Raw genomic sequence first — 24,187 nt, 5'->3', positions numbered from 1 at the left:
AACTGCAAAAAGAAGAAGAGGAACACCTATACAAGGTATTCGCAAAAAACGGATATCCTCGCAATTTCACCAACAGATGCCTAAGGGAGAGACAACAGAACGAGGACATGCCGCAACCCAAAGGACTAGCCACACTACCATACATCAAAAACATCTCTGAAATGACAGCCAGACTACTGCGACCACTAGGACTTATAACAGCACACAAACCAACAGCCACCCTCAGACAACAACTCACCAAAACGAAGGACCCGATACCCAGCATGAGCAAAACTAACGTAGTGTACAAAATCCCATGCAAGGACTGCACAAAACACTATATAGGACAAACAGGAAGACAGCTAACGATCCGCATCCATGAACATCAACTAGCCACGAAACGACACGACCAGCTATCCCTAGTAGCCACACACGCAGACGACAAGCAACATGAATTTGACTGGGACAACACTACCATTATAGGGCAAGCGAAACAAAGAACAGCCAGGGAATTCCTAGAAGCTTGGCACTCATCCACAAACTCCATCAACAAACACATAGACCTGGACCCAATATACCGGCCACTACAGCGGACAGCTGAAACTGACAACCGGAAGCGGCAGGGACAGGCCACTATAAATGCTGGAGGAAACACCACAGAAGCGCTTCACAGGAGGCTCCCAAGCACTGAGGATGTCACCTAGACAGGGGACGAAACGTTTGCAACAAAAACTTACAGCTCGACGAACAGAACCACAGCAACGAGCACCCGAGCTACAAATCTTCTCACAAACTTTGAAGACAAGGTGTTTTCCTAGGGTGGGGGAGTCCAGGACTAGAGCCCATACATGTTAGGGTTAGAGGGGAATGATGTAAAAGAGACCTAAAGGGCAACTTTTTCACATTGAGGGTGGCACACATATGGAATGAGCTGCCAGAGGAAGCGGTGGAGGCTGGTACGATTGCAACATTTAAAAGGCATCTGGATGAGTATATGAATAGGGAGGATTTGGAGGGATATGGGCTGGGTGCTGGCAGGTGGGACTAGATTGAGTTGGGATATCTGGTCGGCATGGACGAGTTGGACAGATGGGTCTGTTTCCGTGCTGTACATCTCTGTGACTCCAAGCCCCTTAAGAGTATTCTATGGTTTAGCAAGATCACCTCAAAAAAGAAATCACGCAAATGCGTTCAGTATTTACCCATGAAGAGTCTAAAACAACCTTTTCCATGACTATCTGGATTTTATATTTACAAGCCAACAAAATACTTTGCGTGCATTCTTTTCGGGATAGGGTGAAAAGAGAGTGGACCGTCAACACTAAAGATTTTTTGTCGAGTTCCAGCACTTACTTTACAGGTCTGCTGCGCTCTGGAGAAGTCAACGATCCCCGAGAAATCGGGCGGGGGTTGGCGCCTCTTGTAATATTTGAAGAGCCTCCTGAAGGCATCTTCACCCTGCTCCAGGAGAGCGGCCGCCATCTGCTGCAGCCCGGCGACGACAACAACAACTGAACCCGCCACATCTATTCACCGCTTCGATTTTATAAACTCACGGCCCCAGCCCTATCTTGAAATTGAGTTATATTCAATATGCAGCTGACTTCAGAAACTTTAATCCTTTAACTTATTTTTAACACTGACGAGGGGAGGTCGAAGGTCAGCGCGCGGGCCCAGGCGGCCGTTACAAGATGGCGGCTCCTTCGCGAAAGAGTTTGGAGATTTTCGTGTCGCGGATTCCCTGGTTTTTGGCAAGCAGTGAGTGACAGATACTACTATCACCCTCTCCCAGTATTGGTCGCGACTGTGAGCGGAAGTTCTTTAATGGGGGTAGATTTGAAGCAGTTGTTTTGGTGGTTTCCAACAACCAGTTCTGAAGAAGGGTCACTGGAATCGAAAGGTTGACACTCTCTCTCTGTGCAGGTGTTACCAAATCCTTCTCCAGCAATCTCATGTCTTTGTTTCAGATATCTACCATTCGCCGTTTTACTGTGGTAATTCCCAGACTGGGTTGGTTCAAAGGATCATTAGAATTAAGGGCAGGAGGGTTTGGGCCTCTGTACCATGCGATAAGATCGTGTTTGATCTGATTGTGGCCTGAATTCTATTTATTTGCCCGCCCCTGTTTCCACCCAAAAATAAACCTTTAACTCTCTTGTTGATTGAAAATTTGTCTGGCTCAGCTTTGGATATTTTCAGTGACTCAATTTTATCGTTCTCTATGGAAGAGTTCCAAACGCCAGTGACCTTCTGAGACATGAAATTCCTCTTTATTTCCGTCTTAAATGGGATAACCCATAATTTGAAACTGCCCATTAAGTTCTCGATTTCCCCATGACGGGGAACATCCTCTCAGTGCCAACTGTTTAAAGGCTTGTCTGATCTTTTGTGAGTTCTAATAAGAAACATTGATTAGTTACATATTTCTCATTTACATATTAGTATTCCATCCTTGAGCTGAATGGTTCTGGTGTCTGAGTTCATTTTAACACTGATTATTCTGTTGCAACATTTCTGTTAGGTTCTTTTCCTGAGGTTTCACACACAAGATGCAATTTGTGCGCACAGTTACAGTTTATTAAAGCTTGTACAAGCTAGGTGACACCTTTGACACTCTTCGCAGGTGTGCAAAGTTCAGTCAAGAGGTCCTGAACAAAGGAAACAACACGTACCCTTTAGACAGGTCAGTTGGTAATGCTCACAGGTACTCTGGCCACCCTGCCATAATGACATGTTGCCCCACTTACAATGATAGGATTAATGACCATAGAGTCATAGAGATGTACAGCATGGAAACAGACCCTTTGGTCAGATAATGTAAATGCCCTAATCCTGGGGAATCTTCTGCAACTGATTTTCTGACTCAGTGATTCCCCAAGACAATGTAGATGTGATACATCCTAGCTTCTGGGGATGATCATGCAAATGAATTTGATTGGCTGGCGAATGGCAATGAAAGCATTTCAGAATGGAAGGGAATGAATAAGTTTAATTTGATATTAGCAGTAGAATAGTAATGAATGGCTGCCTAAAAGAAGTGTGAGTTACAATGGATAGTCTTCCACATTCCTGCATGCTGTCTGTGAGACAAAATGTTGCTTCCCCCCCCCCGAATGTTCAGCTTCTTGGAGCAAGTCAGTACAGTTTAACCCTTTAACATTACATTATTGTCCAGAGAGATAGTACAATGTAATCTTTTAACATTACCTTACTAGAATAGAAGCTTGCTTAGACACATTGGTTTCAGGTTTCCTACATTGCAAATGAATTTACTTTTCAAAAGCAACTTTGGCTGTAAATACTCTGGGATTTGGATGATAAGTTAGAAAGTTTGCAGATGACACCAAAATTGATGCTATAGTGGACAGTGAACAAGGTCATCAAAGATTACAAAGGGATCTTGATTGGGCCAACAGGCTGAGAAGTGCCAATAGATTTTAATTTGGAAAAATTAGGTACTGCATTTTGGTAAGACAAACAAGGGCAAGACTTGTACAGTAAATGGTAGGACCTTAGGTAGTGTTGTTGAATGGAGTCCCAGGGGTAGTTCTTTGAAAGCTGTGCAACAGGTCGATAGGGCGCATTAAGAAGATACTTAGCCTGCTTGACTTATTTCTGAGTGTTGAATACAGCATTTGGGATGTCATGTTGAGGTTGTACAGGATGTAGGTGAGGCCACAGTTTGCAGTACTGTGTACAGTTCTGGTTGCCCTGCTATTAGAACGATATTATTAAATTGCAGAGGGTTCAGAGAGGATGTATCTGGGACTGGAGGATTTATGTTAAGGATAGGCTGGGACTTTTTTCACTGGAGTGTAGGAGGTTGGGTTGACCTTCTTGGCGTTTATAAAATCATGAAGGGGAGAGATGAGGTGAATAGCAAAGATGTTTTCCCTAGGGTGGGGAAGTTCAAACCTAGGGGCATAGTTTTAAAGTGAGACAAGAAATATTTAAGAGACCTGAGGGGTAAACTTTTCACACAGGGTGGTTTGTATGTTGAATGAATTGCCAGAAATGGTGGCAGATACAGGTATACATTTTTAATAATATTCAAATGACATTTGGACAGGTACATGTGTTATGAAGATGTGGGTGTACTGTACCTTTTGAGAGTTAAAAGCTGGTAGAGCTACCTGATAGCATCAAGTGTTCTCAATAAGGTAACAATGTAACACTTGGTCAGAAGCTAAATTAGCTGGTTGCCTGGAAATGACACACCATGTTCAAATTTGGCCAATCAGTTTAAATTATACCCCGAAAAATATCAAACTCCAATCCAGTTTGAATTTAGTATATTGACAATCTTAAAAGCCAATGACACAATCTGAAGCTTTGTGGGGGTGGGTATAAGACTGGGGAAAATTGAACAATTGAGAGGAGAACTGCCCAGCTACAAGCATGTAAAATGACTGCCTAAAAAATAGCTCTCAAAAGTACCTTAATCGATCAGTAACCTTGAAGCAGGATCCCTAAAAAGAAGACTCTGGGAGATCCAAATAGAACTGAAAGCTGCCTAGTTTTGCGATAAGTTTTGTTTTGTAAATCTTAATTGGGAGTTTTATTGGACTTGTACTGTGGAAGGGGAAGGTAAACATTAGGTTAGAGGATGGAGTTGTAAATAGTTGTTAGTTAACTATTCTGTGCTTGTCCTCTCAAATTTTCACAGATTACCACATGAGATAAATCTCTTCTGTGTTGCTGGTTTAAAGCAGGAGAGTTTACCCTGTGTCGTAACACATGCTTAGGAAAGGTTTTGAGGGTTATGGGCTACATGCAGGCAAGTGGGACTACTGATAGTTTAGGAAACTTGGTTAACATGGACGAGTTGGATTGAAGGGTTTATTTCAATGCTGAATGAATCTGTGACTTTATAACTAGTTATCATCAGGCTTGAGATGCTTTTTATTGCAGAGCAAGAAGGTTGAAACTGTTAAACAAAAACAAATTGCAGCAGGTGACTGAGGTGTCAGTGGGGGGGGGGCATTTTGTGGCCAGCAGCCATAATTCTATTAGTTTTAAAAGTGATGGAAAAGGATAGAACAGATCTAAAAGTTGAAATTATAAATTGAAGGGAAGCTAATTTTGACGGTATTAGACTTTTAAAAGCTGATTGCGGGCAGATGTTCGCAGTAAAGGGATGGCTGGAAAATGGGAAGCCTTCAGAAATGAGATAACGAGAGTCCAGTATATTCCTATTAGGGTGAAAAGAAAGGCTGGTAGGTGTAGGGAATGCTGGATGACTAGAGAAATTGAGGGTTTGGTTAAGAAAAAGAAGGAACCATATGTCAGGTATAGACAGGATAGATAGAGTGAATCCTTAGAGTATAAAGGCAGTAGGAGTATACTTAAGAGGGAAATCAGGAGGGCAAAAAGGGGACACAAGATAGCTTTGGCAAATAAGGTTAAGGATAATCAAAAGGGATTTTATAAATCTATTAAGGACAAAAGGGTAACTAGGGAGAGAAGATCAGCAAGGTGGCCTTTGTGGGGAGTCACAGGAGATAGGGGAGATACTAAACGAGTATTTTGCGTCAGTGTTTACTGTGGAGGAGGACATGGAAGAATATAGAATGTAGGGGGATAGATGGTGACATCTTGAAAAATGTCCATATTACAGAGGAGGAAGTGCTGGATGTCTTGAAACGCACAAAAGTGGATAAATCCCCAGGACCTGATCAGGTGTGTCCTAGAACTCTGTGGGAAGATAGGGAAGTGACTGCTGGGCCTCTTGCTGAGATATTTGCATCATCGATAGTCACAGGTGAGATGCTGGAAGACTGGAGGTTGGCAAACATGGTGTCACTATTTAAGAAAGGTGGTAACGACGAGTCCGGGAACTATCGACTGGTGAACCTTACAACGGTGGTGGGCAAGTTGTTGGAGGGAATCCTGAGGGACAGGATGTACATGTATTTGGAAAGGCAAGGATTGATTAGGGATAGTCAACATGGCTTTCTGCGTGGGAAATCATGTCTCACAAACTTGATTGAATTTTTTGAAGAAGTAACAAAGAGGATTGATGAGGGCAGAGTGATAGACGTGATCTGTATGGACTTCATCAAGGCGTTTGACAAGGTTCCCAATGGGAAACTGGTTGGCAAGGTTAGATCTCATGGAATACAGGAAGAACTAGACATATGGATACAGAACTGGCTCACATGTAGAAGACAGAGGGTGGTGGTGGAGGGTTGGTTTTCAGACTGGAAGCCTGTGACCAGTGGAGTGCCACAAGGATCAGTGATGCGTCCACTACTTCTCATCATTTTCTATTATTGATTTGGATGTGAGCATAAGAGGCATAGTTAGTAAGTTTGCAGATGACATCAAAATTGGAGGTGTAGTGGACAGCGAAGAAGGTTACCTTAGATTACAGTGGGATCTTGATCAGATAGGCCAGTGGGCTGAGGAGTGGCAGATGGAGTTTAATTCAGATAAATACGAGGTGCTGCGTATAGGAGTTGAGAAGTCATGTTGTGGCTGTACAGGATATTGGTTAGGCCATGTTTGGAATATTGAGTGCACTTGTCTCCTTCCTATCAGAAGGATGTTGTGAAACTTGAAAGGATTTAGAAAAGACTTACAAGGATGTAGGCAGGGTTGAAGGATTTGACCCATAGGGAGAGGTTGAATAGGCTAGGGCTGTTTTCCCTGAAGCATCGGAGGCTGAGCGGTGACCTTATGAGGTTTATAAAATCATGAGAGGCATGGGTAGGATAAACAGACAAAGTCTTTTCCCTGGGGTGGGGGAGTCAAGCTCTAGAGGGTGAGAGGGGAAGGATATGAGAAAGATCGAAGGGACAACTTTTTCACGCAGAGGTTGGTATGTGTATGGAATGAGTTGCCAGAGGAAGTGGTGGAGGCTAGTACAATTGCACCATTTAAAAGGCATCTGGAGGGATATGGGCTGGTTGCTGGCAAGTGGGACTGGATTAGGTTGGGATATCTGGTTGGTATGGATGAGTTGGACTGAAGGGTCTGTTTCTGTGTTGTACATCTCTCTGACTCTTAAAAAGCTCAGCAGGTCTGACAGCTTGCAATGCAGAGGAATCGGTTTTAACATTTTGGATTGAGTGACTCTTCCTCAGAACTCAGTATTTGAAAATGTTGATGTTCATGGGGTTCTGACTAAACTCAAGAACATAATATTACATATAGCTACAGTGAGCATTTGCCGAGTCAAATATTGGTGTCCACTGCAAAGGGATTGGAATACAAGACAAAGAAGTCTTGCTATATTTTTACAAAGCTTTGGTAAAGCCATACCTGGTACTGTGTGAAATTTTGGTCTGCAGTTTTAAAAGATGGACTGATACATGGCTTTGAGGCAGTCTGGCAAAGGTTCACTAGGTTCAACAACCTCTGAGAGGCTGAGTAAATTGTGTACGTGCTGTCTGGACTTTTGAAGATAGGGTACGGCATTGAAACATTGAGTATTTTGAAGGAACATGATAGACACTGGCTAAGGAATCTAGAAAATGGGGATTTAACCTTAGTCTTAAGTGATTCATCTCTTATGCTAAGATAAAGGGAAAAAAAATCTACCTGACGGTTTTGAATGCCCTAAAGTTGAATACCCTCAAAGATCAAATACTTTGATTTTTATACTTTGAATATTAGTTGATATAAAATGCACTAGCAAAATGGCATTAAAGCAGAAGACCAGCCATGATCATACTGAATGGCAGTCCTTAGGATCATGCTGTCCACTCCTTCCACTTACTGTTCTGAAGAAGGGTCATTGGGACTGAAACGTTAACTCCACAGATGCTGCCAGTCCTGCTGAACTTCTCTGACAATTTCTGTTTTTGTTGCTTTTTATTTACCGTATTCTTCTTGAAACATGATTTATACAATATTAAGTGATTCTCTTCATTTTTGCAGAAGAAATCAAAGAATATTTTGGGCAGTTTGGACAAGTCAAGAAATGTCTTCTTCCATTTGTGAGTATTTGCTTGGCTGGATTAGAATTTTTGGTCTGCTCAAATGAATACAAGTTGAAGTTTGCTTTGCATTCATAGAAGAATACAGCGCAGTACAGGCCCTTCGGCCCTCGATGTTGCGCTGATCCAAGCCCACCTAACCTACATTAGCCCACTATCCTCCATATGCCTATCCAATGCCCGCTTAAATGCCCATAATGAGGGAGAGAAAATGAGGTCTGCAGATGCTGGAGATCAGAGATGGAAATGTGTTGCTGGAAAAGCGCAGCAGGTCAGGCAGCATCTAGGGAACAGGAGAATCGACGTTTCGGGCATTAGCCCTTCTTCAGGAATGAGGAAAGTTTGTCCATCAGGCTAAGATAAAAGATGGGGAGGAGGGACTTGGGGGAGGGGCGTCGGAAATGTGATAGGTGGAAAAAGGTCAAGGTGAGGGTGATAGGACAGATTGGGGTGGGGGCGGAGAGGTCGGGAAGAAGATTGCAGGTTAGGGAGGCGGTGCTGAATTTGATGGATTTGACTGAGACAGGCTGGGGGGAGGGGAAATGAGGAAACTGGTGAAATCCGAGTTCATCCCTTGTGGTTGGAGGGTTCCTAGCCGGAAGATGAGGCGCTCTTCCTCCAACCGTCGTTTCGCTGTGGTCTGACGATGGAGGAGTCCAAAGACCTGCATATCCTTGGTGGAGTGGGAGGGGGAATTGAAATGTTGAGCTACAGGGTGGTTGGGTTGGTTGGTCCGGGTGTCCCAGAGGTGCTCTCTGAAACGCTCCGCAAGTAGGCGGCCTGTCTCCCCAATATAGAGGAGGCCACATCGGGTACAGAGGATGCAATAGATGATGTGTGGAGGTACAGGTGAATCTGTGGCGGATATGGAACTTATTTAATTTAAAGCTATGCCCCCTTGTAATAGCTGACTCCATACGTGGAAAAAGATTCTCACTGTCGACCCTATCTAAACCCCTAATCATCTTGTACACCTCTATCAAGTCACCCCTAAACCTTCTTTTCTCCAATGAAAACAACCCCAAGTTCCTCAGCCTTTCCTCATACGATCTTTCTACCATACCAGGCAACATCCTGGTAAACCTCCTCTGCACCCGTTCCAGTGCCTCCACATCCTTCCTATAGTATGGCGACCAAAACTGCACACAATACTCCAGATGCGGCCGCACCAGAGTCTTATACAACTGCAACATGACCTCAGTACTCCGGAACTCAATTCCTCTACCAATAAAAGCCAGTACGCCATATGCCTTCTTCACCGCACTATTTACCTGGGTGGCAACTTTCAAAGATCTGTGTACATGGACACCAAGATCCCTCTGCTCATCCACACTACCAAGTATCTGTCCATTAGCCCAGTACCCCATCTTTTTATTACTCTTACCAAAGTGAATCACCTCACACTTAGCTACATTGAACTCCATTTGCCACCTTTCTGCCCAGTTCTGCAGCTTATCTATATCCCGCTGTAACCTGCCACATCCTTCCTCACTGTCTACAACTCCTCTGACTTTCGTATCATCCGCAAACTTGCTCACCCAACCTTCTAACCCCTCCTCCAGGTCATTTATAAAAATGACAAACAGCAATGGTCCCAAAACAGATCCTTGCGGAACACCGCTAGTGACGGCACTCCAAGATGAACCTTTGCCATCAACTACTACCCTCTGTCTTCTTCCGGCCAGCCAACTCCTAATCCAAACCTCCAACTCACCCTCAATGCCATACCTCCGTATTTTTTGCAGTAGTCTACCATGGGGAACCTTATCAAACGCCTTACTAAAATCCATATACACCACATCTACCGCTTTCCCCTCGTCCACCTCCTTAGTCACCTTCTCAAAGAATTCAATAAGGTTTGTGAGGCAAGACCTGCCCTTCACAAAACCATGCTGACTATCCTTGATCACATTATTCCTATCCAGATGTTCATAAATCCTATCCCTTACAATTCTCTCTAAGATTTTGCCCACAACAGAAGTGAGACTCACCGGCCTATAGTTACTAGGGTTATCCCTACTCCCCTTCTTGAACAAAGGAACCACATTTGCTAGCCTCCAATCTTCTGGCACTACTCCTGTAGACAACGAGGACATAAAAATCAAGGCCAATGGCTCTGCAATCTCCTCCCTGGCTTCCCAGAGAATCCTAGGATAAATGCCATCAGGCCCAGGGGACTTATCTATTTTCACCCTTTCCAGAATTTCCAACACCTCTTCCCTACATACCTCAAAGCCATTCATTCTACTTAATTGTGACTCAGTACTCACATTGACAACAATGTCCTGTTCCTGATTGAATACTGACGAAAAGTATTCATTCAATGTCTCCCCAATCTCTTCAGCCTCCACATGCAACTTCCCACTACTATCCTTGACTGGACCTATTCCTACCCTAGTCATTCTTTTATTCCTGACATACCTATAGAAAGCCTTAGGGTTTTTCCTAATCCTACCAACTAAGGACCTTTCATGTCCCCTCCTTGCTGCTCTTAGCTCTCTCTTCAGGTCCTTCCTGGCTACCTTATAACTCTCAATTGCCCCAATTGAACCTTCACGCCTCATCTTTACATAGGCCGCCCTCTTCCATTTAACAAGGGATTCCAATTCCTTATTAAACCACGGCTCCCTCACACGACCCTTTCCTCCCTGCCTGACGGATACATACTTATCAAGGACACTCAATAGTTGCTCCTTGAACAAGCTCCACATATCAATTACGCCCTTGCCTTGAAGCTTACTTTTCCAAGCCACACATCCTAAGTCATGCCTCACCGCATCATAATTTCCCTGCCCCCAGCTATAACTCTTGCCCTGTAGTGCACACTTATCCCTCTCCATCACTAGAGTAAAAGTCACCAAATTGTGGTCACTGTCCCCAAAGTGCTCACCTACCTCTAATTCTAACACCTGGCCTGGTTCATTACCCAGAACCAAATCCAGTATGGCCTCACCTCTTGTTGGCCTATCTACATATTGTGTCAGGAAACCCTCCTGCACACATTGGACAAACACTGACCCATCTAACGAACTTGAGTTATAGCTTTCCCAATCAATATCAGGAAAGTTAAAGTCCCCCATAACAACCACCCTATTACTTTCACTCTTCTCTTGAATCATCCTCGCAATCCTTTCTTCTACGTTTCTAGGACTATTAGGAGGCCTGTAAAAAAACTCCTAACGGTGAGCTCACCTTTCCTATTCCTAACCTCAACCCAAACTACCTCAGATGGCGAGTCTTCATCCATCGTCCTTTCCACAGCTGTAATACTATCTTTGACAAGCAATGCCACACCTCTCCCTCTTTTACCCCCACCTCTGACCCTACTAAAACATTTAAACCCTGGAACCTGCAACAGCCAATCCTGTCCCTGTTCTACCCATATCTCCGTAATAGCCACAACATCGAAGTCCCAGGTACCAACCCACGCTGCAAGTTCACAATTCCTAGACTAGATTTTTCAGTTTCTGTAATCAATACTGTAGAGTCCTCAAATTCTTGATGCACTATTGAGGCATTTCATATTTGACAGAGTCCTGGACGAGAAACTGGTCAGGCATGTTGCATAGAGCACTGCTTTTTATTTTCAGTATCTTACTTTCAAAGATGATTTTTAAAATTTACATTAAAGGATATTTAATGGCTAACATGGATAGATGAGCAGGTGTAGTTTAATGTTAAAAATATGATTGTTTTTTGAAGAATATAGAAGGTAACACATCTTAAGTTGGAAAATTTCAGATATTAATTTTTTTGGGATGGAGCTACAAGAGTCATTAACAGTGACATTAATGCTCTTGACTTAGGTATGCAAGATGCAATTTCAAAATTTGTGATGACTAAGTACCATATTGTGAACTGTGAGGAAGGTAGTCCTAAACTTCACTGGCATTGTCAGGGTGATTGAAGGATCTGTCATGTTGCAAATTAAACTTAATGCAGAAAAATGTGAAGTGTTAGGTTCATTCTCCTTATTCCAAAAGGTTTGATTCTAAAGGGGAGGTACAAGAACAGAGAAACCTGCAGATATGTATGCACAGCAGTTGAAGTTGACAGGGCAGGTAGAGAAAGTGGTTTAAGAAGACTTACAAATTCCTGGGTTTTATAAATAGAGGTATTGAGTACGAAAGCAATCGAGGTATGATTAAGGTTTCATAAAACATTAATTTGGCCTCAAATGGAGTTTTGTGACCAATTTGGGGCATCCACTTTAGGAAGTTTCCAAAAATATTTAGTAGCATGGTTCTGAGGATGAGAAATTTCTGTTATATGGATAGACTGGGGACTGTTTTCAATGAGTAGGTTGACAGGAAATTTATTAGAGACAGTCAAAATCATGAGAGGTTTGTACAGAGATGGGGAGAGAATATCAAGAACTGGGGGATTTCCATCTTAAGGTACTTTGCAAAAGAACCAGTGGTGACATGAATTTCTAAAAATAGAGCAAATGGTTCGGACCCAAAAGTTTCAAAATTGATTCATTGGTGATTTTCATGAGACTTTGCATCTGAAGAGAGAATTAGTAGGGCTGGAGAATTTAAACTGCCTGATTTCCTCCTTTTAGAAAGGCTGGTATGTATAGGAAAGATCAGTAGCCTTTTTCTACATGACATTGATGCTAAAACTTTGAATGATTCTGGAGAAGAAAGGGAATTATGGATAAAGCAATTGGAAGATTACTGGAGGGTGAGAACTTATTGTGAAGACAATTAAGAAATTGGGCTTTTTTATTCATTAAAGGTGAGAAAGTTGGACAATGATTTTGGCTGAGGTGTTCTAAGCTACACAGGGTTATATTGACATTGTTTCATAAGAGCATGAGGCACAGGAATAGACTTTTCAACCTGTTCAATCATTCAATACAATCATGTCTATTCTTCAACCCTATGTTTTCCAAAATGGCCACAGGTCAAGGACAAACTTAAGATTATGAATTAGAAAACAAATCTGCACTATATTATATAAGTGAACACTACTTCATGATACAAGCGAAGTATATTATTTGAGGAAAAGGAGAAATGAAAATATGATTGTCATCCTCTCATGTACAATAATATCATTTGGAGTAAAACACTGGAACAATTTTGATATGCATGCTTTTGTGTTCCTGTGCGCTCGTATTCAATGATTCTAGACATGGATGAGAGCTGGTGGTTATGTTCTGGTAATCTAGAGATCTGGACACCCCATTCATTAACACACATTTGGAACTCTTTATCATATTTTACATGCTATTAATTAAATCTGAAATTTAAAAGATGACCATGGAACTACTGTATTGTCATAACCCATCTTGGTAACAAATGTCTTTTAGAGAAGGAAATCTACCATCTTTTACAAGGTCTGACCAATAGGCTTCTTCTCATTTTTGAACCCATGGCAATATGGTTGATTCTTAACTAACCCTTGAAATAGCCATCCTCTATTGTGAATAAACTTAAAGGAATCCAGCTACCATGAGGAGGCTTCTTAATGATTACATACCATGTATGTGGGAAGTGGTTATACTAAACGTAGGGGCAAGGTCTGAAGGAGAGTTAGTTGTAAGCTAAAAATTGTGAATGAGAAATTGGAATGGAAGTCTCAATGAAAAAGTGAATGATGCCAGTTGCTCATCCTCTAGCTTGTTTTTGTAATTAAGCTTGACAGAGGCATAAAGGATTTAGCAGATGAACAGACATGGAAACAAGGGATTAAGAGTGCTGAAACTGAATTTATGGGGTGAATGGCACATCATGGCTGCAAAAGTGTTTTTTATCCTGAATTAGGAGGTAGCAAAATCAATGGTGAGAGTTATGGATTCTGTGGAGGAAGTTGAAGGTGATGGGTTGGTTATTTAAGCTGCATGTCACGTAAGTAGTCTGGTGCACATCAAGAGGAGCTGGTGAAGTATCACTAAGTGTAACAAATGCACATTAGAATATAGGAAAACTTCAGATTGAATGTTAGGGAAGGGTTATTGTTATCATTACCAAAAGTGAACTCCACCTTACATGTTTGTGAACTGTTCTTGAAATTTGTAAAGTTCAGCACTATGGAACTTGATATTGCAGGACAAAGAAACTGGATTTCACAAAGGATTCTGCTGGGTTGGCTTCAATACAGAAGAAGGATTTCAGAATGCACTGCAGAAAGAACCACATGTCACAGAAGGGGCAAAGGTAGTTTCAGAACACTGATTTATTTGTACTCCAATTAATGGATTTACAAACATTTTTCTATAATTAACTTTATATAGATTCTTTAAAAAAGCTACTTTTAAACCTGGTGCCATTTTCAGGTTCTGGCAAGTGCTTGTTTCAGGTGTAAATTTTTTTTGTTGGTTTACAGTATCTGGAACCACAATATATAGTGTGAAAATTAACAAGCTTTAAAAAGGAATGCAGTATTAATCACCCGAGGTTGGGCAGAAGTAGAGAATGCTTTACTGGATTAACTGCTGTATAAGTTGTGTATGTGCTCAGTGTTAATTAAGTCAAATGAAAACATCATCGTCCCTGATAGCAAAAAAAATCAAATGCACAAGAAAGATTTGCTTTATTTTATAAGTAAACAGAAGTGCTACCAAACAGTGGCACTAGCCAGTAACCTATGATACAAAGGCCAATTTTATCCAACAGCTTGAGTGCTGACTGCTTCCTAATCACCTGGTTAGTATTGTGGACTGTGCAGATAAGGTAACTTAAACTTGAGTTCTAAAGCAACAATTTACAGCAATAGATTCCATGGGGATAATGTTGGTAATGCATTAAAGCAGAAATTGAAATTGGATAACTCATTAAAAATTTATTCTCTTCACAGCTTCAAGTTCAGAGAAACAGAAAATTGCCTCAAGGACGCAGACAAAATAACAAACTCACTGAATCAGCAAGTTGACAAGTTTGAGGTGTTTGTCCAAATTTAAATTAAAGATGGTGACTTAAAAGACTTCTGCGACTTACGTTGTTTATTTATAAATCTTGCTTTGTAGACGTAGGATGTTTACTCTAGTTTTTCAATTAGAAAAAGTGTAAACAGAATTTTACTTTACAGACATGTCAATAAAACGCCCGGTAGAGAACTCTAACAGAGTTCCAAGATGTAATCTATCATCATATTTCATTGTTGTTGGTTGAGAAACAACTCTCAAGGATATTGGTTTGAATTAGGCGGCAACAGGCTGTACTTCAGAGTTCAGCTATTCCTTTCTTCGCTTCTTTCCCTCATGTTCATATTCTTTTGAGCGACCACTTTCAGGCCTCTTTGAACCACCACCATGTTGCTTGGCTTCTTCCAAGAACTTATCCAGACCAAAGGGATCTTCTTCATCTTTCTCAAACTGAACAGGGCCTTCACGACGCTGCCTGCGGTCTGTGCCAGAGAATTCTCTGTCTGGAACAAACCTAAGGAAGAACAACAGTTAATGGACAGAACAACAGTTAATGGATAAAACAGCAAATACTACCATGCTAAATTACCATAGTGTTCAGGAATGCATAAATAAGGTGGATTAGCTACAGGAAATGCAGGGTTTGGGGGGAGGGTCATAGAATGAGAGGTATACAGCACAGAAACAGACCCTTCGGTCCAACCCGTCCATGCCGACCAGGTTTTATCCAATCCCACTTGCCAGCACTTTCCCTCCAAACCTTTCAAGTTCATATACCATCCAGATGCCTTTTAAATGTTGCAATTATACTAGCCTCCACCACTTCCTCTGGCAGCTCATTCCATACACTGACCACCGTCTGCCTGAAAACGTTGCCTCTTGGGTCTCATATCTTTCCCCTCTCACCCTTAACATATGCCCTCCAGTTCTGGACTCCCTGACCCCAGGGAAAAGACTGTCTATTTATCCTATCCGAGCCCCTCACTATTTTACAAACCTCGAGGGTCATTGCTCAGCTTCTGACACTCCAGGGAAAACAGCCCCAGCCTATTCAACCTCTCCCTATGGGTCAAATCCTCCAACCCTGGCAACATCAAGTTTCACAACATCCTTCCGATAGACAGGAGACCAGGTTTGCATGCAATATTCCAAAAGTTGCCTAATCAGTGTCCTGTGCAGCCGCAACACGACCTCCCAACTCTCATACTCTTACCAATAAATGAAAGCATACCAAACGCCTTCTTCACTGTCCCATCTTCCTGCAACTCTACTTTTAAGGAGCTATGAACCTACACTCCAATGTCTCTTTGTTTAGCAACACTCCCTGGGACCTTATACACTTACTGCATGTTGGGAAAGCAAATCTTAGCACTATCTCAGTGTGGACTTGTTGGGCTGAATGGCCTGTTTCCACACTAAGGATTCTGTAAGAAAAACATTCAACTGACAGACTTACCATTGTCATGACACTTTCGTACACATTAATGCAACTGAAGAATTCTCAATGACCATCATTTGAGTTCACCTATATCCCAGAAATATTAGTATATCTTATTGCAGAAAATATTCCGCTAAAACCCTTATTGTCTCTTTCCTTGATGTCTTATTTGAAAGCTCCAACTCTTAAGGGGTGAAGGTTAACCAACTCAAGAAAACAATCATTCCTAAAAACAGATGGGTTTACACAATTTCTACTACAAGTTATGAACCAATAGCCAAAGGTTGGAAACAGACATTGACTTATACAAGTATTGTGTTGAAGTATTTAGCCTGTTGCTTAATATTGTTCTGGAACCAGACAGCGGCAGGTGAGATTAAGAGAATCACACTGATCTTAAATGGAACTAAAGTTGATACAAACACATTCTTGTACTAAATCATTAAGAAAACAAACTCACCGACTATTTTTCATAAGTGTGTCCAAATCATCACCATAAGTGTCTTTATCAGCATTCTTGTTTGGTCTGTACACATTTTGGGCCATTTCCTTGCCAGTTCTCCAGGGCTGATCATAAACATTGTAAAGCTCATCCTCTCCTCCAGCAAAGCCACTGTCCATCCCCTGGCAACATAAAACAAGACTTGATCCAAAAGAAATTTCTCAGTAGTACTAACCAAACATTAGAAATGAAGACGTTGCTTGTTTGCTTGAATCATGTTAACTTAAAGAATGCAGTTTTGGGTTTACATGATTTCAGTAATTTCTATTAGATACAATTTGAACCTGAAAACCAAATGGATTTTTAAAAAGGCCATTCTTAGTCTTACGAGATTTAACTAACATGTACAGTAGATAATTACTTGACCTCAGCACTAGAAATACAAATGGTCTTAAGACCAGTCATTCCATTCTTAGAGTACATGCATATAGACTCTATGAATCTTCTATAGTCATGTTCTATAAAGCTTTTCACTGCCTTAAAGTCTAATTTTATTTTTACTTATGGGATATAGGCATTGCTTGCGGGGCCAGCATTTAATACATATTCCAAGCTGCCCTTGAAGGTTGTGATGAGCTGTCTTTTTGAACTGCTATATCAATTTGATGTAGGTACACCCACCATGCTGTTAGGGCAGCAGTGCAGGATTTTGACCGAGCAACAGTGAAGCAATGGCAACAGAATTCCAAGTCATGACAGTAAGTGGCAGAGAGCGGAATATGCAGTTGGGTGTTCCATGCATCCAATGTCCTTGTCCTTCTAGATCGCAGGGCTGTGGGTTTGCAAGGTGCTGTTGTAGAAACTTTGGTGAAATTCTACTGTGCATTTGTGGATGGTGCACAATGCTGCTTCTACACACCAATGGAATGAGTATCTGTGCTATTCTGAACAGGCTGCTTTGCCCTGGATGGTGTTAAACTTTGCGTATTATTGAAGTTGTACTCCTTCAAAAGTCAGGAGTATTCCATTACATTTCTGATTTGTGCCTTGTAGGTGGTGAACAGGATCTGGGAAGCAGAAGGTGAGTTACCTTCGCAATGCCTAGCAATTGGCTTGCTTTTGTAGCCACAATGTCTATGGCTAATTCGGTTGAGTTTCTGATCAAAGGTAACCTCCCCCCACCAGAATGTTGACAATGAGGGATTCAGCAATGGTAATGGGTGATTCTCTCAATAGAGATGGTAATTACCTAGCACTTGTGTAGCACAAATATTAGTTGTCAGTCATTACTCCTATCCTGGGTATGGTTCAGGTCTTGCTGCCATTGGACATGGACTGCTTCAGTATCTGAGTGTTGAATGGTACTACACATGCCCACTATTGTTCTAGTGATAGAGGGAAAGCCACTAATAAGGCAGCTGAAGATTACTGGGCCTTATTTACTCCTGCAGTAAAAATCTAGAGCTAAGGTGGCTGACCAACTGCAACCATCTTCCTATGGACTAGGTATGACACCAATCACAGAAATTCCACCTACCCCCAACCCCACTCCATTTCCCACTCCAGTGTTGTCAGAGTTCCTTGATGCCACACTCTAAAATACAGCCTTAATGTTGAGGGCAAGTACACTCTCACTTCACCTCTAGATTTCAGCTCTTTTGTCCATATTTGAACCAAGACTGTATGACATCAGGAGCTAGAAGAAAGTGAGGACTGCAGATGCTGGAGACCAGAGTTGGGAGTGTGGTGCTGAAAAAGCACAGCAGGTTAGGCAACATCCGAGGAGCAGGAGAATCGGTGTTTCGGACACAAGCCCTTCCTGATGAGGGCTCTCGACAGTGACATCAGGAGCTGAGTGGTAGCTTGGTGAAACCCAAACAGGATGCCAGTGAGCAAATTATAGCTAAGCGAAGGCTGCTTTATAGCATTGTTGATGATGTTTTCCATCATTTGTGATAATTGACAGTAGGGTGGCAGGATGGTATTTAGTCAGATTGATGCAAATTTTTAACCACTAGACCAGCTTGGCTAGGGACATAAGACTTGGGCTCCAGAATCCGTTCAGAACTATTGCTAGAATGTTGTCAGGGACCCATAGCCTTTGCAGTATCCAGTACCTTCAGCAGTTTCTTGATTACATGGCTGAATATCTGATGCTGGAGACCCCCAGGAGGAGACCAGATAGATCATCAGATAGACACTTTGGCTGAGATCTTGTTGGAAATGCTTCAGCCTCATTTTTTTGCATTGATGTGCTAGGTTCCCCCATTATCAAGAATGGAATTGTTTGTACACCCTTCTCCACCAGTGAAATGTTTAATTGTCCACCACCAATCATGACATGTCGTGAAAGGACTGCAAAACTTAAGATTATATATGACGACTGTAGAACTGCTTAGCTCTATCATTGCTACATTTGCTTTTTGGTATACAAGTAGTTCCATGTTGTAGCTTCACCAATTTGACACTTCAATTTTGGGTATGTGCAGTAATGCTCCTCTTGCACTCTTCACAAAAGTTTCAAGGAGAAAAAAAAGTAAATTTTTAGAGAATTACAAATTTTGGCCTTTGCTGGGGCGATTACTGTTTACGATTCACAGGGGGAGAGGAGGTGGTGGCCAGCTGGTGAGTGTTGGAGTAAGACTAAAGGTAACAAGTGCATGTCTTCTCTGTTCATTTGATGTTAAACTGAAGCGAAACTTAGCCAACTGGGTAAACCTATTAAAGCACCAGCAAATTTTCCAGACAATCCCATGAAGAAGAATAAGACAGATAACTGCATAAACCACCGATATTCTTTTGTAACAACCACTTTAGTTTACCTTGTTCTGATTGAAGAGTCTTTGGTCATACTGTATTTCAGTTGATGCACGTGGATTTGGTACACCCAAGGCAATTAGTTCACTGATGTCTCGGTCCTGATCCCTTTGCAGTTTGGACCTGATATTTAAATAAGTAGAATGACTTATACAGCAGATTTAGTGCACAAAATGGTGTTGCAGGTTAGAGGATATTAGAAAGCTTCATTCTCCACAATTACAAAATTGCTAACCCTCACTTAACTAAAACATTATATCAGGCATATCTGAAATTATACCAGTTGGCTCGAAAGATGAACTTACATTGCTTCCAATAGCCTTTACTAATGTCAGCCTGTGCTCAGTGGTAACACTGTCTACTCAAAGCCAGGGTGTTGTGGAGTCAAGGACCATTCTAGAGACTTAAGCACAAAAGCCATGCTGATATTTCAATGGAGTATTACCAGCATAGAAGTTTTTGTAAAAGAAGAATGTCTTTCACAAGTAGTACTGGGCTTATATGCTTAACAGGCTAAGATTCCACGTCAATATTTGAAAGAGAAGGGATTTTCTGATGCATAGTCAAATAATGATATGTCAAAGATGACCACCAAAACATTAACTTGTTACTTTTGTCAATGCTGCATGTGGAGCCTTGCTGTGTTCAAGATGAATACTATATTTCACTACAAGCCTAGAAAATAGCAGTGAGTGCACTCCCTGCCTATAAACCTGCAGGATGTGAAAGGTACTATATAATTGTAAGTTTCTTTCTAGAAATAAAAGTGATAACCTCTAGGCCAAAGGTTTTGAGGTGGGAAAATCATGTTACTTTCTATAACATGCACTGATCCAATGCTCAAATAAGCAACATTTCTCAAAAATTTATCATGATTGTTATCTATTAATTCTTAGGTACCTCTTATCTGGGGCAGCTCGAGCAAGATTGCGATCATGCTGTCGTTCTTTTCGTCTTTCATGTCGAATTTCATCTCGCTCTCTTGTCTCATTTTCCTCTTTAGAAAAAAAACCCAATACTTTTATGAATAAAATATAAAAAATGATTTTTGTTTAAACAAATGAAGGCTACCCTTTGTGTTAGACTACTGAAGGTCAGACTTTTGAAATAAATAGAAATGAAAACATTTTGGATGTATTCTCCTTCAACGGGATGCAAATTAATGGTTTAAGGAAGTTTACAAATTAGAAATAAAACAAACCCCTTAAATGGCTCAGATTTGTTGCATCATGCAGTTATTTTCTGTTTGTGATGTCCTTAAGAACATACATAAGTCACATGGTCAACACCAAACCAAGATTATAACCTTTTGGAGGCCAGAGCTTGAAAAGGTGGTAATAAACTGATTACATTGTCTGCACATACTGGTTTGAGTAACATTAGCTCGGGACAACAGATTGCCCAAGAGTGGCACTAAAACATGAAACTGGGCTGATTTTATTTTTGAAGTTGCATTTACATTTTCTTAACAAAACATATGCTCATTTAAGGATTTGAACTATAAAGGAAACATAGCTAATCAATACTGAATATGTAGTTGCCAACAATTTTGTAGAAAGCAGATTTAATAATCTACAACATCAGGGTGCTTTCTGCTCTCAAAAAAGTTTACTTGGCAGTCTTTGAACTTAAAAGAATTACAAGTTTGTGAAATGGAGGCACAATAAGATGGATGCAATGCAAATGTAGGTCTTCCTTTACAAATGTCTCATACCTTTTTCTATATGAGTCTTGATACCAGCTCTCCTCTCCCTGGCAATCTGAGCCAATTCTCGGAGCTTCTCCTCCTTCTTCTCTTTCTCCTTTTGAGCCATTTTCCTTTCAACTTGTGCTCGCATCTCTACAGCTTCACGAGCCTGTGTACAGAACATAAGTCAGCTAGGGAATAGAATTGCTTCTAATGACCTTAATAGGTTAAGCATGGAGATCGCACAAACTAGCTTATATCTCACAACATTTCAGAAGTTCAAAAAAAATTTACCTTTCTGTCTGCAATGTAAAGAGCCTCTGCAAGCTTAGCAAAGTTCTCATTAATGTGAACCGTTTGAAGTCCTCGGCCATCAGCAGCCAGACGTTTGTCCAAAGGAATTGTATAGCCCTGGAACACACAAAGTGCACAATGCAGAGTTGTAAAAAAAAAATGGTGCATCCAGTACCTCAATCAGATAATTAAGGCAACACAAACCCTTTTTAATAAAAAAAAGGGAATGCAGATCCTAAAGGTCTGGCCAGCTAACTCAGTTCAGGAGTCTCAATTTTCAACTTTCACCTGTTATTTTAATGAGGCTTTCGATAAGGAGTTGTACAGTCTCATTTGGAAGTCTCCATGCCTTTTGATCGGCAATGTAAACTTCACGAGTTAAGTCTTCTGGACCAGAGGGAAGAAAATCCTACCAATTCAAGAACTGGCTGCTGTCCTCAGTCCAAATATACTACAAAGTTTTACACAGAAATTCAATGCTAAGAAATCAACAAAATACTGAATACAAGTATTAAGAGTTTATTGGAGTAGCTCTTCACTGAACGATAAAGCTTGTCAATATATTAGTGTAGGTGAATGAATTATTTTTGTTTAATTACGGATAAACCACTGAAGCCTTGGTTCAACATTTCAATTAAGTGCAATTTTCAACTTCCTTGGTATGAGCCTGGAGTCACATTTCAGCAGATTCAGAAACATTTGTACAATCCTAACTGAACATAATGACAAGAACATTTACCCTAAGGGGATATTCTGTAGAGGTTCTATCAGGTTGACAAATTTCCTGTAAGCAGAGATGCTGAGGACATCTAGCTCATTGAGAGAGGCCTTCCATGTGTGTACCTCAAGCACTGTATTTTGCTGAGATCAACTTAAATCAAAATCAGTGATTGGTATAGTCAGAGGCAAATGTGGGATTTGGGTTAGTTCAGTGTAAGGCAGACTGAGAGGAGACTGATCTTTACTAAGTCCCACACTCCTATTTCCTTCCTATAGGTGGTTAGTACTTCTTGATCCACATGACCAATCCTCATCTTTCAAACTGCAGTACTATCTTCTGTGCTAAAAGTTTTTTTCCCTAGGGTACTCAAAGCTAAATATATATCACCAGTTCAGTTTTTAGAATGTCAATGGATTAAATTTTATCCAAATTAGCTAGTGATATTAAGATCTCTGCAAATGCAAGTTCAACTTTCTTATGGCAGAGCACACTCTTTAAGACACATCTTACGCTGAAGCTTTTAATTGAGTCTCAATTAAACATTTATTACTTACGGCATTTTTTTGCACTGAACTGAACAAGGTGAATTTTATTTTAGGGAAAGATGATGGTTTAGGGGTAATATGACTAGGTTAATAATCCAAAGACAAAGGCTTTGGAAATATAGATTCAAATACCACCACAGCTGTTATAATTAAAAATTCAATTAATAGATATGGAATAGAAAGCAGATTTCAGTACCAGCATCATGAAACAATCATATAAACCATCGAGTTTACCAAAGCCCTTAAGGGAAGGAAATCTGCTGTCCTTGCCTGGTCTGGTCAAAATGGAATTCCAGACCTAGAGAAAGCTTGTTATCTCTTACATGTTCTCTGAAATGGTTCAGCAAGCCACTCAGTTCAAAGGCAATTAGAGATGAATAACAAACACTGACCTTTCCACTGATGCTGACATTTCATGAAACAAAGAACAAAATTACCAACCCAATAACACCATCTGAATTATTTCACATTTTTCATTGGGTTTATTGGCAAATTTGAAGTTAAAACTGAATTATAATTAAGTTTACACCAGATACAAATACTTATAAGTAAATACAAAAAGGTGAGACTTTTTGTTTACCTTTGCGTTCTTCCAGTTTGATATGCATGGAGGAATCTTCCACTCTTGCTGTTCTTTCACAGTCATCTAAAACAGAGATCAAAATGCGGTATTAAAGGAACCAACGAGTTCAAACAAGGAATTTCACAACAGAACTGACTTGATGAAATAAATATATTATTATGGCAGCTTAAGGGTTTTATCATTTAGGAAAGAAAAAAACAACATTCTCAAATGCACATCACAAAGCATTTGTTCTGAATTATTTTTAATTTGCAACTACTTGAAAACTGTTGTTACGCAGGTGAATGTGTAACCAGCAAGATCTCAGAAACAGTTAACTAAATGACTCAGTTAAATGGTCAAGGTGAGAGAATTTAGAACACTCAGAAGTGCCACCTGTTTAAGTAGTAACATGTGATCCTTTGTTCTATGTAGCCAGGAGATGCCACTTTGGCTTCATTCAAGAAATCAGTGTACAGTAATGTCAGCCTGACACATCCTTAAGAGGCTCAGTATTTTGGTGTTAGGGTGACAAACAGCCAGAGGTTACAGCAGTGCAAATTGTTATTTGATCCAGTTAATTAGCTTTGCTCACATCTTTTAGGTATTTTATTTTCATCCACTTGCCTGTTAAAAGCTAATATTGACTGTCTGTTCTAATGACAGCTCTATGTTTTAAAATAATAAACTCCAGCCCATGTCTTTGATCTTTTGATCATCTTACAATGATCCAATTTAGTTATTGGCCCATCAATTGTTATCTAGCATCTCTTACTACCATGCCTGTGAATGAGAGCCAGCTGCAATGATCAAAATAGGTTGCTGTTACACCTTAGAAAACAAGTGGACACATGTAATTCACTTGGATCACTATTTTCATGATTTGGAAGGAGA

The 24,187-nt window shown here is 40.8% G+C and overlaps 3 protein-coding genes across 6 annotated transcripts in view; 1 reads left to right on the top strand and 2 right to left on the bottom strand.

The window, feature by feature from the left end:
- The window catches only part of alkbh1 (alkB homolog 1, histone H2A dioxygenase), a 54,211-nt gene extending 52,546 nt beyond the window's left edge, over positions 1-1,665 (bottom strand). The window contains exon 1 of one of the 4 annotated variants that reach the window (XM_043697038.2): positions 1,333-1,665. In XM_043697038.2, coding sequence (XP_043552973.2) covers positions 1,333-1,461 — 129 coding nt within the window. In that variant the 5' untranslated portion in view covers positions 1,462-1,665. The remainder of the gene's footprint in view (positions 1-1,332) is intronic. The other 3 variants (XM_043697041.2, XM_043697039.2, XM_087989626.1) reach the window with 3 other exon arrangements.
- Positions 1,640-14,846, top strand: slirp (SRA stem-loop interacting RNA binding protein). Its single transcript, XM_043697042.2, has 4 exons — positions 1,640-1,737; positions 7,861-7,919; positions 13,973-14,080; positions 14,721-14,846. The coding sequence occupies exons 1-4, from the start codon at positions 1,671-1,673 to the stop codon at positions 14,793-14,795; spliced, it is 309 nt and encodes a 102-aa protein (XP_043552977.1). The 5' UTR covers positions 1,640-1,670; the 3' UTR covers positions 14,796-14,846.
- The window catches only part of snw1 (SNW domain containing 1), a 23,848-nt gene continuing 14,100 nt past the window's right edge, over positions 14,440-24,187 (bottom strand). Inside the window, exons 8-14 of the mRNA XM_043697037.2 lie at positions 23,312-23,377; positions 21,466-21,582; positions 21,199-21,340; positions 20,385-20,481; positions 19,490-19,607; positions 16,686-16,849; positions 14,440-15,301 (exon numbers count right to left, since the gene is read on the bottom strand). Of these exons, the coding sequence (XP_043552972.1) occupies positions 15,097-15,301; positions 16,686-16,849; positions 19,490-19,607; positions 20,385-20,481; positions 21,199-21,340; positions 21,466-21,582; positions 23,312-23,377 (909 nt within the window). The 3' untranslated portion in view covers positions 14,440-15,096. The remainder of the gene's footprint in view (positions 15,302-16,685; positions 16,850-19,489; positions 19,608-20,384; positions 20,482-21,198; positions 21,341-21,465; positions 21,583-23,311; positions 23,378-24,187) is intronic.

Source organism: Chiloscyllium plagiosum, unplaced genomic scaffold, assembly GCF_037043375.1.
Source record: "Chiloscyllium plagiosum isolate Xiang-an unplaced genomic scaffold, Cpla_swu_hap1 HiC_scaffold_8, whole genome shotgun sequence".
NCBI lineage: Eukaryota > Metazoa > Chordata > Chondrichthyes > Orectolobiformes > Hemiscylliidae > Chiloscyllium > Chiloscyllium plagiosum.
This window is presented reverse-complemented; position numbering and strand designations above follow the sequence as displayed.